The 17,190-nt window shown below is 41.9% G+C and overlaps 1 protein-coding gene across 1 annotated transcript in view; it reads right to left on the bottom strand.

Moving 5' to 3' along the window:
• SUCLA2 (succinate-CoA ligase ADP-forming subunit beta) overlaps positions 1-17,190 on the bottom strand; it is a 65,402-nt gene that overhangs the window by 27,241 nt on the left and 20,971 nt on the right. The window contains exons 5-6 of the mRNA XM_070409139.1: positions 12,595-12,723; positions 11,582-11,720 (exon numbers count right to left, since the gene is read on the bottom strand). Of these exons, the coding sequence (XP_070265240.1) occupies positions 11,582-11,720; positions 12,595-12,723 (268 nt within the window). The remainder of the gene's footprint in view (positions 1-11,581; positions 11,721-12,594; positions 12,724-17,190) is intronic.

Raw genomic sequence — 17,190 nt, 5'->3', positions numbered from 1 at the left:
AAGTCTTATAAATTAAGACTTGTATAAATGGAAAAAAATGTATTTCTAGTTGGGAAAACTGACTATTACTAAGATATTAACTGCCCCCTTCCCCCAATTTTACAATCCCAATAGAATCTATACCAGTGGTTCTCAACCTTCTGGCCCTTTAAATACAGTTCCTCATGTTGTGACCCAACCATAAAATTATTTTCGTTGCTACTTCATAACTGTAATGTTGCTACTGTTATGAATCGTAACGTAAATATCTGATATGCAGGATGGTCTTAGGCAACCCCTGTGAAAGGGTCGTTCGACCGCCAAAGGGGTTGCGACCCACAAGTTGAGAACCGCTGATCTATACTAATAAAAGGGTAATATGCTAATTAGACTAGAGATCTTCAGAACGTTCTTCTGGACAAAGCCACTGTGGCGGGGCCCGAGGCAGAGGTGGTTAGGGGCGATCAGGCAGGCAGGGGAGATAAGTTAGGGCAATCAGGCTGGCAGGGGAGAGCAGTTAGGGAGATCAGGCCGGCAGGAGAGTGCAGTTAGGGGGATCAGGCCGGCAGGCAGAGGCGGTTAGGGGTGATCAGGCAGGCAGGGGTCCCAGATTGGAGAGGGTGCAGGCTGGGCTGAGGGACCCCCCAGCCCCCTGTGCAAAAATTTCATGCCCCGGGCCTCTAGTTCCAGCATAATTTTTTTGAAATCTGACAAAAGGATTCTAAAGGTTGTCTAGCAATAGGACTCAGTAATATGACATCCAAGTATCCAAATCAGAACCAAAGGTTTCAAGGAGTTTGTGAAGCTCTAGACGGAATGAAAAATAGTACCTGTGGCCCTGGCTGGGTGGCTCAATTGAGTGTCATCTGCTTTGATTCCTGGTCAGGGCACATGCCTGGGTTGCAGGCTTGATTCCCAGTAGGAGGTGTACAGGAGGCAGCCAATGTTTCTCTCTCCCATCAATGTTTCTCTCTCTCCCTCTCCCTTCCTCTCTCTAAAATAAATAAAAACATAGTTAAAAAGAAAAATAGTACCTGTACACATGCTCCCATGGAAACACTAGAGCACTTTCCTTGGATGAAGGAACTTGCTTTCATTCAATTCTCACTGCATTCATGTTTTTAATTACTTCTTATTTTTTAATTACAGCTGACATACAATATTATATTAGTTTCAGGTGTACAACATAGTGATTAGACATATAACTTATAAAGTGATCATCCTACCTAATAAATCTAATACCCATTTGACCCAGTTATTAAAATATTACTGACTATATTCCCCAAGCTATACTTTACATCCATATGACTACTTTTTAACTACCAATTTGTACTTCTTAATCCCTTCCCCTTTTTCATCCATCCCTCCAGTACCCCTCTCATCGGGCAACCATCAAAAGGTCCTCTGTATCTATGTGTTTGTCTATGCTTTGTTTTTTAGATTCTACATATAAGTGAATCATATGGCATTTGTCTTTTAATGTCAGACTTCACTCAAAAGACCTTCTAGGTCCATCCACTTTGCTGCAGATGGCAAGATTTCATTCTTTTTGCAGGCTGCATCACATTGCATTGTATATATGCACCATTTCTTTATCCATTCACCCACTGATAGATACTTTGGTTGCTAACTTAGCTATTGTAAATAATGCTGCAATGAACATATAGATGCATATGTCTTTTCGAATTAGTGTTTTAGGTTTCTTCAGATAAATACCCAGAAGTGGAATTGCTGGGTCCTTCTTTGTCTCTTATAACCTTTGCTTTTTTTGTTTGTTTGTTTTTTTTAATATATTTTATTGAGTTTTTACAGAGAGGAAGGGAGAGGTATAGAGAGTTAGAAACATCGATCAGCTGCCTCCTGCACACCTCCCACCGGGAGATGTGCCCGCAACCCAGGTACATGCCCTTGACCGGAACTGAACCTGGGACCCTTCAGTCCGCAGGCCGACGCTCTATCCACTGAGCCAAACCGGTTATGGCTATAGCCTTTGTTTTTAAAGTCTGTTCTGTCTGGTATAAGTATTGTTACCCCAGATTTTTTGTTTCCATTTTTACAAAATATCTCTTTCTATTCTTTTATTTTCAGTCTGTGACTATCTTTTGACTGAAAGTATTTATAGGCAGTATGTAAGTGTCTTGTTTTTTATTGGAGCATTTAATCCATTTACATTTAAAGTAATTGCTGATAGACAGGCAGTTATTGCCATTTCAATATTCCCATTTTTAAACCCCCACCCCCCTTCTTTTTCTTAAAGAAATCCCTTTAAAATATTTCTTGTACTACTGGTTTGGTGGTAATGAAATCCTTTAGCTTTTTCTTGTCTGTGAAGCTCTTTATCTGTCCTTTGATAGCTGGGTATTCTTGGTTTTAGGTCCTTGCTATTAATCATTTTTGAGCATATCATGCCAATCCCTTCTGGCCTGCCTAGATTCTAATAAGAAATCAGCTGACTGTCTTATTGGGAGCTCCCTGATAGATAACTACTTTTCTCTTGCTTTTAGGAGAGCTCTTTATCTTTAACCTTTGGCATTTTAATTATGTTGACTCTTGGTGTGGACCTCTTTGGACTTACCTTGTGTGGGACTCTCTGTACTTCCTGGGCTTCTATATCTATTGACTTCACCAGGTTAAGGGAATTTTCCATCATTATTTCTACAAATAGGCTTTCAAACCCTTGTGCTCTCTCTTCTCCTTCTGTACCCCTATGAATGTTGTTATGCTTGATGTTGTCCCAGAGGTCCCTTAAACTAGCCTTATTTTTAAAAATTATTTTTTCTTTTTGCTATTCTGCTTGGGTGTTTTCTGCTACCATGTCTTCCAAATTGCCCATTCAATCTACAGAAGTGGTTCTCAACCTTCCTAATGCCGCGACCCTTTAATACAGTTCCTCATGTTGTGGTGACCCCCAACAATAAAATTGTTTTCATTGCTACTTCATAACTGTAATTTTGCTACTGTTATGAATTGTAATGTAAATATCTGATATGCAGGATGTATTTTCATTGTTACAAATTGAACATAATTAAAGTATAGCGATTAATCACAAAAACAATATATAATTATGTTTTCTGATGGTCTTAGGCGACCCCTGTGAAAGGGTCGTTCGACCCCCAAAGGGGTCGTGACCCACAGGTTGAGAACCGCTGATCTACAGCTTCATGTAATCTACAGTTGATTCCCTCTAATATATTCTTCATTTTAGTTATTGTAGTCTCCATTTCTGCCTAGTTCTTTTTCATCTTTTTTATTTCCATTTTTGTTTCCTATCTCTTTACTCAAGTTCTCACTGAGATCACTGAGTATCCTTATAACCAGAGCTTAGAACTCAGCATCTGGCAGATTGTCTCCATTTTGTTTAGTTCTTTTTTTGGAATTTTGTTCTGTTCTTTCATTTGGGACATTTCTGTCTCCTCATTTTGGCTGCCTCCCTGTGTTTGTTTCTATCAGGTAGAGCTGCTGTCTTCTAGTCTTAGTACAATGGCCTTACGTAGTAGGTGTCCATTGGGGCCCAGTGGTCACCTGAACCAGGTGCTCCAGGTATGTCCTTTGTGTGGGTCGTATGTGTCTTCCTGTTGTAGTTGAACCTTGATTGCTGTTCAAATGTCAATGAGATGACTGACCCTCAGGCTGACTGGCTGTGAAGACTGGCAGAGATTATGAAGAAGGTGCTGTTTTGCAGGGGCTGACCCTATGGAGCTCTGGTACCAGCTGAGTCTGCCCTTTGGTTGTGCCATTTGCGGAGGTGGTTGGGTGGTGCTCTGGTGTGATCTGAAGCTGGCAATCATATATGTTGGTTCCGGGACCTCTTGGCTCTGGTGCAGGCCAAGATCAACTGCTGCCTGTGCCCCACTCTGGGTCATTTGCTATGAGCTACAAAGTGATTTGCAGATGGTTGCCACTTGTGCTAAGCTTAAGAGGCCTGGGAGAGGCTAAGATGCAAATTGAGGCTGGCTGCCACTAGTGCTGGGTTTGGGGCTGCTTAGCAAGAGGTATTGGAGCATGCTGAGGCCAGATGCTGGTTTGGGATCTGTAAACCTTTGAGAGAGTTTAGGAAAGTCCACAACATGAGACTAGACAAGGTGCTTTGAAGGGAAAAGGTACTTGAAGTAGTTTAAGTGGTTTGGGTGGCCAGCAAGCTAGGTGAGGTGGGGTCTCAGAGAATCACGAGGGTGGAGTATATTGTGTTAGCAAGGTTGATGGAAACCCAGATATGGTGCCTGTCTGAGCATATAGGTTGGGTTGCAGGAGGCTCAAAATAGGAAAAATGGCTTCTGACAGCATTTCTGTCTGGAGAAAACTGCTCCTCCAGCCCTCGCCCTGAAACCAGTCAATTCAGTTTCTCCTGAAAGTCTCTGGTGCCTTTTCAGCTGCCTCCCTAGCACCAGAGTCAAGGGGGATTACATCCAAGTATGGTTCCTTTAAGAGGAATGCATGGGACAACAGGAGCCACAATCTCCACTGGTTTTCACAGACAGAAGTTATGGGGACTTCTCTTCCCAAAACAGGAACCCCTTGTGCCTCGGGGGAGACCTCGACAACCGAGATGTCCCTCCCAAGCTGTATCTACCACAAATGAGTATGGGACCAGCCCATTAAATTTCTTTCCCTCCCACCAGCTGACATGATTTCTTTTGTATATCCTTAGTTATAGGACTTCTGTCCAGCTAGACTTCAGGCAGTTCTCAATGACGGTTGTTCTATAGTTTAGTTATAATGTTCATGTGGTTGTAGGAGGTGATGAGCACAGTGTTTTCCTATTCTGCCAACTTGACTGGAAGCACTTCAAAAGTTGATCTTTGAAAAGTATAAGCCCTAGCCGGCTTGGCACAGTGGATAAAGCACTGGCCTGCAGACTGAAGGGTCCGGGTTAGATTCCGGCCTAGGACATTTGCCCAGATTTCGGGTCGATCCCGTGGGGGGCGTGCAGGAGGCAACCAATCAATGATTCTCTCTCATCATTGATGTTTCTATCTCTCTCTCCCTCTCTCTTTCTCTCTGAAATTAATAAAAATATGATTTTTTAAAAAGTTTAAGAGAAAGTATAAGAAAACTGATCAAAACTTTAGCTAGACAAATAGGCTGCAGGAGCTCCAAAGCAACCCACAGACTCTTCCAGGTGCCTCCAGGCAGGCTGTGCTATCCTTCACTGCATTGTTTTTTTTTTATTTTTTAATACATATTTTATTGATTTTTTACAGAGAGGAAGGGAGAGGGATAGAGAGTTAGAAACATCAATGACAGAGAAACATCGATCGGCTGCCTCCTGCACAACCCCTAATAGGGATGTGCCCGCAACCAAGGTACATGCCCTTGACTGGAATCGAACCTGGGACCCTTCAGTCTGCAGGCCATGCTCTATCTACTGAGCCAAACCGGTTAGGGCCTTCACTGCATTCTTAAAAGATCTTGGACTTACAAAGAATTCAGTAATACAAATCTAAAAAAACAAGTAAGAGCTGCCTCTTTAAAAAAGGCATTTTTAAATAAGTATATGAGGGAAGACTTTTTCATTCTTAAAACTTACAATTATTGAAATAAAAACAAACAGATCTATGGAATCAGACATATGAATATGGTAAGAAGGAGTATAAAAATCAGTAAGGAAGGATATTATATTTAATGAATTTAGGAAAACTGGCAATTTGGAAAAAAAAGAATTAAAGCTAAAGTAAAATCTTGATTAAGCAAAGACTGAAAATCAAAAAACAAAATAATAAAAACCAGAACACACTACAGATAAATATCTACTGATTTTATATAACTGCAGAAGAATTCCCATTCAAAATAGCAACCAAAAATATACTTATCCAAACAAATCTATGAAAAAATATAATACCCACATAAAGAAAATAATCTTATTTTTTCTTAGAGGAAAAAAAAATCTCTCAGCATAGAAGCAATGGAAGTTAAAATAAGACCTGACTAGATGAAAAACAAAAAGCTTTAGTATGTCCAAAAAAGCAAACCAAATTGATCAATAGACAAACTTGGGGAAATATTAATAACAAATGCCAGTTAAGAGTTTAGCATCTTTAATATATAAAGAGTATAAACACATGGGAACACCACCAGAATGTATTATTAGGTAAATAAGAAAAATATGAAATGTATATAGAGTACGCAATCTTTTCTGTAAAGGGGGAGTTAAGACCTACTTTCATATTTGTTTTTATTTGCAAATAACAAAACAAAACCACAAAACAGTGGGGAAAACACACAAGAAACTAAAAAATGAGGAGAGAGGAACAGGACTAGATAAGGATGGAGAGAAAACAAAATTTCAGGATAAATGAGTGAAATTGGGAGAAATATATTGGCCTATTGTTCTAAGTTTTGACCCAGGTAAATAAATTTTTAAAAAATAAACAAAAACCTCATCAAATTAATAAGAAAATCTATCCATGTTTCCTTGGGGTACTTTAGTAGGCTGAACATTGGACACCCAAAGATAACACATCCTAATACATAGAATCTGTGAATGTTATCCTATATCAGCAATTTTCTTTCTTTTCTTTTTTTAAAAATATTTTTATTGATTTCAGAGAGGAAGGGAGGGGGGAGAGAGACAGAAACATCAATGAGGAGAGAGAATCACTGATCAGCTGCCTCCTGCATGTCTCCTACTGGGGATCGAGCCCACAAGCCGGGCATGTGCCCTTGACTGGAATCTAACCCGGGACCCGTCAGTCTGCAGGTCGATGCTCTATCCACTCAGCCAAACCAGCTAGGGCTATATCAGCAATTTTCAACCAATGTGCTCCAAGAGCACACTAGTGTGCAGCAAGAATTTTTAAAACATGTATACCTGACTATTTAGTCAGGGGGACTGGCCGGCCTCTCTTCCCTTAGATTGTCAAGTAAAAAAATGACAGTAGCAAACACAACAGCTGTCTGGAGTGAATGAATCAAAATTATACCCTTTTTTATTTTTTGTCAGATCAGCAAAATATATATATATTTTTTGGTGTACTGCAGAATTTTAGTAATTAGTTTATATGTGCCATGAGATGAAAAAGTTTGAAAATCACTGCCTTATTATGGTAAAATGTTTACAGATGTATTAAAATAAGGATCGTGAAAAGAGGAGATTATCCTGAGTTACCTGGGTGGGCCATAAATTACATCACAAGTGTTTTTATGAGAGAGGCAGAGGGAAATTAGATGCACACAGAGAGGAGAGCCAATGTGACCACAGAGGCAGAGACGGGAATGAGGTGGCCACAATCAAGAAACGACATCAAGAAAAGGCAAGGACTGGACTCTTCCCTGGAGGCTCTGGAAGGAGCAGACAACTGCTGACACCTTGAATTGATGTGATATAGATTTTGGACTTCTGGTCTCCAAAACTGTGAGAGACTGCTATTTTATGCCACCTAGTTTGTAGCAATTTGTTATAGTAGCTATAGGAAACAGGTAGCAAAGGATATCAACAGAAAATTCTGTCTACTGAGGAAAACATGCCCAACAAAAATGAAAAATTCTTGAGAGAAACCAAGACGGTGGCATAGGTAAACACTGGAAATTGCTGCCTCGCACAACCACTTCAAAAATACAACTTAAAGACAAAACGAACATCTTGCCACTCCCTTCTGACCTGCATAGTTTCTGTTGAGAAATCAGCTGACATTCGTATGGGTACTCCCTTGTAGGTAACTGACTTTTTTTCTCTTGCTGCTTGTAAGATTCTCTCTTTGTCTTTTGCTCTTGGCATTTTAATTATGATGTGTCTTGGTGTGGTCCTCTTTGGATTCCTTTTGTTTGGGGTTCTCTGCGCTTTCTGGACTTGTAAGTCTGTTTCTTTCACCAGGTAGGGGAAGTTTTCTGTCATTATTTCTTCTAATAGGTTTTCAATATCTTGCTCTCTCTCTTCTTCTGGCACCCCCATAATTCGGATGTTGGTACGCTTGAAGTTGTCCCAGAGGCTCCTTACACTATCTTCATATTTTTGGATTCTTTTTCCTTTTTGCTTTTCTGGTTGGGTGTTTTTTGCTTCTTCATATTTCAAGTCTTTGACTTGATTCTTGCGATCCTCTAGTCTGCTGTTGGAACTCTGTGTAATATTCTTTATTTCAGTCAGTGTATGCTTAATTTCTAGTTGGTCCTTTTTCATATCCTCTAGGGTCTCACTAGATTTCTTGAGGGTCTCACTAAGTTTATCGGCGGTTTCCAGAAAATTCTTGAAAAACCTTATAAGTGTGGTTTTGAAGTCTAAATTGTAGTTTGCTTTCCTCCATTTCTGTCATTTGTGACCTGTTTCTTTGTCTCCGCATTTTGGCTGCTTCCCTGTGTTGATAGAGTGGCTTTCTGTGCTAGGTGTCCTATAAGGCCCAGTGGCTCAGTCTCCCCAATTACCTGAGGTGGACACTCTTGGTGCACCCCTTTGTGGGCTTTGTGCACAGTCTTGCTGTAGTTAAGCCTTGATTGTTGTAGGTATCACTGGGAGGAATTGACCTCCAGGCCAACTGGCTGTGAGAATCAGCTGTGTCTGCAGTGGGAGAACTTCTGTGCTGGAGACACCCTTCTAGGGCAAGACTTGCTTCAGTGGGGCTTTGGTGCTCACTGGGTCTGCCCCCAGAGTGTGTCCCTTATGGATCTGAGAAGTTGTAATCTGGATGGTCCCACTCTGACCACTGGGTACACTGGCTCTTGGATCTCTAAGGAGGTGCTAATTTAGCCTCTGCCTGAGGCTACCCAGCAGGAGCTACGAAGAGATCTGCAGATTCCCCTTCCTTTTTGGGGGTTTGGAGGTGCCCAGATGAGGCCCAGCTGTGAAGCAATGCAAGCTGCTGTGGGGCCTTGGGCCTTCTCTTGGATGTTCTGGGTCTGTCTGGCCCAGCTGCAATTTGTTAGGTAATTTTCAGATTGCAAAGGGCCAGGGCATTCATATGCAAAAGCCTCTGCCGAAGCCTGAGTGGGGCGGGGGCTCAAGGAATCAACAGGGCGGAGCAAGCAGCTATGGCTGATCCTCAGCCCTGCCCTAAGGGGCCCGCGTCTCAGTGTCCCGGTAATTGCTGCAAGCACCTCGGAGGGGAAGCCGCCCTCAAGTTCCGAGTTCTGCCTGCTACCAGACAGTCCAGTTTCTCCCCGTATGAGTCCTGGGTCCCCAGAGACTTCCCGGAACCGGAGTTCAGAGCAGTCGAGGCTTTGTGACTCCCTCCCGATTCAAAAAGACAGCCACATCCTCAGGTGCCAGCCCCTTCCCGCGCGCGCTCGAGCATCTGTACCTATGCACTTTCCTTCCGCAGCTCCTCTGAGTCTCAGTGTGCTTTTCTCTTTCCTTCTAGTTGTAGAATTTCTACTCAGCCAGCCTTCCTGTAGTTCTGGATGATGTCCGTTTTGTCTTTTTGTTTTATTTGTGAAGTTGTCGTGGGAGGCAGCAATTTCCGGTGTTTACCTATGCCGCCATCTTGGTTTCCCTCCCACCTTCTTGGATTCTTATTACCCAAGTTACCAAGAACACTGCCAGTGGCATACAGGGAGCTTAGCCAATGAGCAGTCAGAAAAGGTATTTCCTCTGCAGCTCACACGCAGAGGCGGGACTGCTGGCAAGCCACGGCTGGCACCCCCGTTTCCAGGCCTGTTCAAGCCTCTGCCACGGCTTGAGCAGGGCCCCCCCAGCTCTGCTCTGGCCCTGCTCAAGCCTCCGCCACGGCTTGGGCTGGGGCCCCCCAGCTCCACTCTGGGCCTGCTGAAGCCTCTGCTGCGGCTTGGGCAAGGCCCCCCTGACGCTGCTCCGGGCCTGCTCAAGCCTCCACCAAGGCTTGGGCAGGGCCCCTCAGCTCTGCTCAAGCCTCTGCCATGGCTTGGGCAGAGCCTCAAAGCAAGCATTCCGCCTGGCCGCTCACACTGCCCGCTCTCAGTGGCCATGCCCCCCCTTTCCCCCAGGGACTGGGGGACTCCGGCGGAACTGGGAGGACTAGGCACTGCCATCTTTGTGAGGGAGTGACAGTTAATTTGCATATTACCCTTTTATTAGCTAGGATATAATACAGGCCCTTAAAAACTCTATCTTCGAAAAATATTTTACATGAAGAAAATGGCTATTATATACTTTTAAGTTTAAAAGGGAAATATATAATTTGAATAGACTATGATTCCAGTTACAAAAAAGATTATAATAATCTATGTAAAATATTAAAAGGGTGCTGGGTAATGAGTTTTTTTTCTAACCTATATTTCCTAGCACTTTGAAAATTTTCTATAATACATATTCAGGGCCTTTAGGGGGAAAAAACTGCTTAGAAACATAAAAATGTATACGAAGAAAAGAAAAATTGAATACAAAGAAAAAAAGTTACTAAATTAAGAGAACAAAGACATTCCCTTAGCAACCGAATATGGCTGTAGAATTTCACAACTAGAAACAATTCAAGAGTCTTGCTTTCAACATCATTAATTAATATAATGAAGAAAACAATTCAAGAAATATCTGTTTTATACAGGTAATTCTCCTTCACTGAACATGCCATTTTAAAAATGTGCTTCAGCCTTCACCTTAAAAATTTAATTACAAACCACCTCTACTATCATAAGAGAATTTACTCATTCTTCTTTATACAGCCATATAAATGACTAACCAAAAAACTTGATTTCTGTCATAACGAATATAGCTAATTAGAAGTATAAAGATGAAATATAACCTACAAATGCTTAAGACTGGAAATGTCCAAAGAGACCTAAAACAAAATCAAATAAATCATAGCAACAGAAGCACTCAATATAAAATAGTGACAAAAACAACTATACATGGAAGGCATGATAATTCAGAATCTGATTTGCCTTTTAAACATATGTAAAAGAAGAGCGTCAAAGTGACAAGCTAATCTTGCTTCTCTAGTAGCTAAAAATAAAGATCTATGATGTCTCTAAAGTCTAAAATTGTGAAGATTAAGATGGTTAATTCCCCAGAGCTACAACTACTTATTTACTACTACACTGTATACTCCAAACAGCACTGCCCAAAGAACTCTGTGAAATGATAGAAATGTTCTGTATGTGTGCTATTATGGTAACCAATGTGGCTATACTGAGCACTTGAAATGTGAATAGTGTGACTGAGAAAATATTTTAATTTTTATATCATTTTAATTAATTTTATCCTCAAATATACTGGTAGCCACCATATTGGACAATGAAGTTTTAAGCCCTCTGTGTGTACCTAAATATATATTTAAGGTGTTTGATGTAATGGGCCTCTATAATATTTGTTTACATTGATTCTACTTATTATAAAACTGCCCTGGCCTGTTTGGCTCATTGGTTAGGGCATCGGCCCACAGACCAAAGGGTCATGGGTTCGATTCCCAGTCAAGGGTGTGTACCCCAGTTGCAGATTCACCAGCTCTGGTAAGGGCTCATGTGGGAGGCAACCAACTGATGTGTCTCTTTCACATCAATGTTTCTCGCTCTCCCTCTCTCCCTTCCACTCTCTAGAAATCAATGAAAAAAATAACCTCAGGTGAGGATAAATAAATAAATATTATAAAATAAGCTTCTATACAGGAATGAGTTCACTTCCTTATGACTTCAACTTCCTTAGTAAAGCACACACTAGGTGGATAAATATGTAATCAATGTTTGATAAAAGAAGATACTTTACCAGCTCCATCTGAATCCTCTACCATAGGATTTATTTCTACCATGGTTGCATCATATTTCAGAAAAAGGTTGTAAAGCTTGACCATGTTTTCTGCTGCAGAATCCACAACATTAGGTGGAAATCCCATCTTCTGTGCAAGCTGAAAGCAATTTGTCTCTTTATTACAGGAATGCCACATATATCCAATCAACATTAAATTATTATAAATAAAAAACCTTGTTAATTATTTAAATAAGCACGAATCATCTGAAGTCAAACATTAATCACTGAAGTAGCAGCTATTAGTAAATGGTTAAAAAATTTTTACCCAAAATCATCATAAGGCAGGTGGAAGAAGCACACAAGAACAGTACAGAAAACTAGTGAAATTGTAAACAGAATTATCATGTATGTGTGTACACAGAGAAAGTCTATAACTTTCATCAGATTCTTAAAAGCATCCATAAAAGTAAAACCACCGATTTATTTGGTTTATATAAGATAGTACCCCTACCATTCCAATTTTCAGGGGGGAAAAAGGGAGAGAGGAACAGTTAAAGGCCACCATAGGGATATAATATCCAGACTAGTTTATTCAACAAAAGAAAGAAAAAAGATGGAGAGAGTGAGGGAAAAGAAACCTATAAATTAGATAAGAACCTATGAAACATTAACCAATACCAATGAAGGACCTTATATGGATCCCCACTCAAAGTGGAAAAAAAAAAAAAAGAGAGATAATTAGGGAATTTGAATGACAGGATAAGTAATGATTTAAGGAATTACTCTTAGTTCTACTAGTTATGGCAATTATCTTTTAAAGATACATATTGAAATATTTATGGAGCATATAAAGAAAAATATTGTAGATACTTCTTTAAGTTTCCATTTCAAACAAGATATTAACATGCCTTGACACTTAAAACATTAAAAAAAATTTTGTCAATCATTTCACTTGTACAAAATTGATTCTCTTTCTTCAAGTATTATAATTACCTAATCAAAAGCTAGAAATTTTTTGGAATGCAACATACCCGGACAGCTTGTTCCTTTTTGATGCCTTCTACAATATCAATAGGTTCTTTAACTATGGCTTCAGGAGTCTCTGCAGCAACATCTTCAATGTTGACACCACCTTGAGAACTTCCTATTAATACAGGACCCTAGGAGGAGAGGAAACAGCTAAAACATCTAGATTTTATTTGGACCGGTCAATAAAATTTTAAAACCTCTATGTGCACACTATGAGACTTATGCATCTATCACTCCCCATTCCTATTTTTAAATTTCGTGAGAGTTTATCCTAGTATCTCCTGCACAATGCCCCTTATAATAAATGTTCAACTGTAATTATAGAAAAGAAGTGAAAAGGAAGAGAAAGAAAATAGTTCTCTGTGAGGGAAAAAGGTTAAAAATATATACAAAATTTATAACAAGTTAATATAAACATGTATATGTGAAATAGAACCTATGCATTTTCTGAAAAATCATAATGAACAAATCTAATAAACTAAAGTTTCAGATTTTATAAGCTCCAGGCTTATAAGTCAGTAAAACAGAAAGCTACCTACCTTAAAGAATATCTCAGGCTACTATCATTAACAATATAAGAAGATATAAATATTAATTAATCAAATTTTAAGTCTTTTAAAATCAATCAAGAAAAAAAACTTAAGGCAAAATTATCTAATAGATTCGCTAATTTATGCACAAAACTAGGAATAGTATTATTATGCAAAAACAAGGAAATGGTTAAAGGATGTTACTAAAGGTTATTCTCAGGTATATTTTTTAACATTAAGTGTGTTTAAATGTGCACACACTCACTATTCATATAAATAGAAAAAACATGGCAAATAAAACAATAAATGATAATACTTTTGTTACTTCATATGTCACTATTCCCACCCCCAACAATTTTTAAAAAATATTTTTTATTGATTTCAGAGAGAGGAAGGGAGAGGGGGAGAAAAACATGATCGTTGCCTCCTGCATGCTACCTACTGGGGATTAAGCCTGCAACCTGCAACCTGGGCATGTGCTCTGACCTAAGAATTGAACTTCGAACTCCTGGAGCTTAACCAACTGAGCCACACCAGCTATGCCCCCTCCACCCAAATTTTGTTTACAATGAACATATTATTCCTTTTTTTTTTTTGTAGTGACCAATGTTTGTTCTGTGTTTCTGACCAGAATAGGAATGAACAGAGAGGGGATGTGCTTTTGGACAGAAACAAAGCTATATAATTGGTCAGGTTGTGCATCATGGGAAAACCTGGCTGAGATAGTTAATATTTCCCTATGGCCTCTATTAGTGTTAATCATCTAACCTATTTTGGTCTCATATTAGTTTCAACCAGCTATAGTCTAAACAGGAGGAGATGATTGAATCATAAAGAGAAAAGAAATGAAGTATGTGGTCCCTTCAGTTCCATTTACTTATGAGTATCCAGTGGGATTCCTTTTTTTTCCTAGCCTAAATTTTCTTATTATCCTTTTTATTTATTTTATTCATATATAATCTTTCACTCATCCGCCCATACAGAGAGTAATGGCTCTCAGTACCTGAACTTTATTTTTTAACTGAATTTATTGGGGTGACATTAGTTAATAAAATTATCTAGGTTTCAGGTGTACAATTCTATAATGCACGATCTGTACATTATATTGTGTGTTCACCACCCCAAGTCACGTCTCCTTCCATAGACATTTATTCCTCCCTTTTTTACCTACTCCCACCCCCCTTTCCCTCTGGTATTCACCATACTGTTGTCTATGAGTTCGGGGTTTTATTTAATTTTTTTTTCTTAATCACTTTACCTTTTTCACCCAGCCCCACAACATCCCTCCTTTCTGACAGATGTCAGTCTATTCTCTATAAGTCTATTTCTATTTTGTTTATTAGATTCCACATATGAGTGAAATATGGTACTTTTCTTTCTCTCACTGGCTTATTTCACTTAGCATAATGCTCTCAGGTCCATCATGCTCACAAAAGATAAGATTTCCTTCTTTTTTATGGTAGAGTAGTATTCCATTGTATAAATGTACTACAGCTTTTTTATACACTCATCTACTGATGGACACTTGAGCTGCTTCCAAATCTTGGCTATTTATACTAATAAAAGGGCAATATGCAAATTGGTTGGGACACCATCACATAACAACCGAACACCAGGCTGTGTGGGGCGACCAGGCCGGCTAGTGGGGCAGTGAGGGGTGACCAAACGACCGAAGAGCAGACTACGTGGGTGACCTGGCTGGCGGGGGGGCAGTGAGGGGCAACCAGGCTGGCAGGGGGGGCAGTTAGGGGCGATCAGGCCAGTAGTAGGCAGTTAGGGGTAGTAAGGCCGGCAGGGGGGCAGTTAGGGGTGATCAGGCACGCAGGCAGGTGAGCGGTTAGGAGCCAGTGGTCCTGGATTGTGAGAGGGATGTCCGATTGCCGGATCGGGCCTAAAATGGCAATTGGACATCCCCTGAGGGGTCCCAGATTGGAGAGGGTGCAGGCTGGGCTGAGGGGACCCGCCCCCCCCCCCCCCCCCGTGCACGAATTTTGTGCACCGGGCCTCTAGTCTATAATAATAAAAGTGTAATATGCTAATTAGACCAGAAGTCCTTCTGGACAAAGCCACAGTGGCAGGGGCCGAGGCAGAGGCAGCAGAGGCCTCCGGCCGCCATGGCAGGCACCGAGACCCTTGCACGAATTTCGTGCATCAGGCCTCTAGTCCTATCTAATAAAAGACAAAAAGGGTAATTAACCGTACCTCCGCTACGCTTCCCATTGGCTAATCAGGGCGATATGCAAATTAACTGCCAACAAAGATGGCGGCCGGCAGCCACGCAGCTGAAGCGAACATGAGGCTTGCTTGCTCCAGTGATGGAGGAAGCCAAGGTTCCCTGCCTGCCGCGGCCTGGCTCTGAGCCCGAAAGCAACAATGTTTCAATTATAGAAGGTAAATAAACCCCAGATACCTTTCAGCCGGCCACGGACTCACAGCTGGGAGCGCCAGTGACGGCAACAATGTTTCAATTATAGAAGGTAAATAAATCCCAGAATAAAACAAAGAAAAAAAGGAGAGGCTGGGAGCTTCAGTCACCCACCAGCCTGTAAACGGCCCTCAGCCCCTCACCCAGACTTGCCAGGCACCCCAGTGGGGACCCCCACTCTAAAGGGGGTGTGGCCAGCCTGAAAACAGCCATCAGCCCCTCATCCAGGCTGGCCAGGAACCCCAGTGGGGACCCCCACCCTGAAGGGGGTGTGACCAGCTGCAAACAGCCATCAGGCCCCACCGAGGCTGGCCAGGCACCCAAGCGGGACCCCCACCCTGATCCGGGACACCCTTCAGGGCAAACCAGCCGGCCCCCACCCATGCACCAGGCCTCTATCCTATATAGTAAAAGGGTAATATGCAAACTGCCCTTAACAGCAGAAAGACTGGGAATGACTGGTCACTATGACACACACTGACCACCAGGGGGCAGACACTCAATGCAGTAGCTACCCTCTGGTGGTCAGGGAGCTCCCACATGGGAGGAACTCTGTTCAGCCACAAGCCAGGCTGATGGCTGCCAGTACAGTGGTGGTGGTGGGAGCCTCTCCTGCCTCCTCAGCAGCACTAAGGATGTCTGACTGCAGCTTAGGTCTGCTCCCCGCTGACAAGTGGACATCCCCCGAGGGCTGCCGGGCTGCCAGAGGGATGTCTGATTGCCATCTTAGGCCCAATCCCCCGGGGAGCAGGCCTAAGCCAGCAAGTGGTCATCCCCCGAGGGGTCCCAGACTGCAAGAGGGCACAGGCTGGGCTGAGGGACTCCCCGCTCCCCAAGTGCACAAATTTTTGTGCACCGGGCCTCTAGTATGTAATAAAAGGCTAATATGCAAATCAACCAAACAGTGAACGACTGGTCACTATGATGCACTCTGACTACCAGGGGGCAGACGCTCAATGCAGGAGCTGCCCCCTGGTGGTCAGTGCGCTTCCACAGGGGGAGCGCCGCTCAGCCAAAAGCTGGGCTCACGGCTGGCAAGCGCAGCGGCGGAGGCACGAGCCTGTCCCGCCTCCACAGCAGTGCTAACGATGTCTGACTGACGGCTTAGACCCGCTCCCCATGGGACATCCCCCGAGGGCTCCTGGACTGCGAGAGGACGCCCCTCCTCCAAGTGCACAAATTTCATGCACCAGGCCTCTAGTTGTAAATAACACTCCAGTGAACATAGGGGTGCAAATGTTTCCCAGAAATGACTTGTGGGTCACAAGGCAGTTCCATTTAAAATTTTCTGAGGCAACTCCAAACTGCTTTCTACAGTGGCTGCACCAATCTACATTCCCAACAACAATGCACAAGGGTTCCCTTTTCTCCACATCTTCGCCACACTTGTTTGTGGATTTATTGATAGCCATTCTGACAAGTGTGAGGTTATACCTTGTGGTTTTCATTTCTCTGATTAATGACACTGAGCGTCTTTTCATATGTCTATTGGACATCTGTATGTCCTCTTTGGAGAAGTATTTATTCAGGACCTCTGCCCATTTTTTAATTGGATTGTTTGGGGGGGTTTTTTTGATGTAGAGTTTTATAAGTTCTTTATAAATTTTAGATATTAATCCCTTATGAGATATATCACTGGCAAA

The sequence above is a fragment of the Myotis yumanensis genome, unplaced genomic scaffold, assembly GCF_028538775.1.
Source record: "Myotis yumanensis isolate MYYU_CA2020_CCGP unplaced genomic scaffold, mMyoYum1.0.hap1 SCAF_3, whole genome shotgun sequence".
In the NCBI taxonomy this organism is placed as follows: domain Eukaryota; kingdom Metazoa; phylum Chordata; class Mammalia; order Chiroptera; family Vespertilionidae; genus Myotis; species Myotis yumanensis.
The sequence above is the reverse complement of the archived record's forward strand: the minus strand, read 5'-3'. Positions and strand labels throughout refer to the sequence as shown.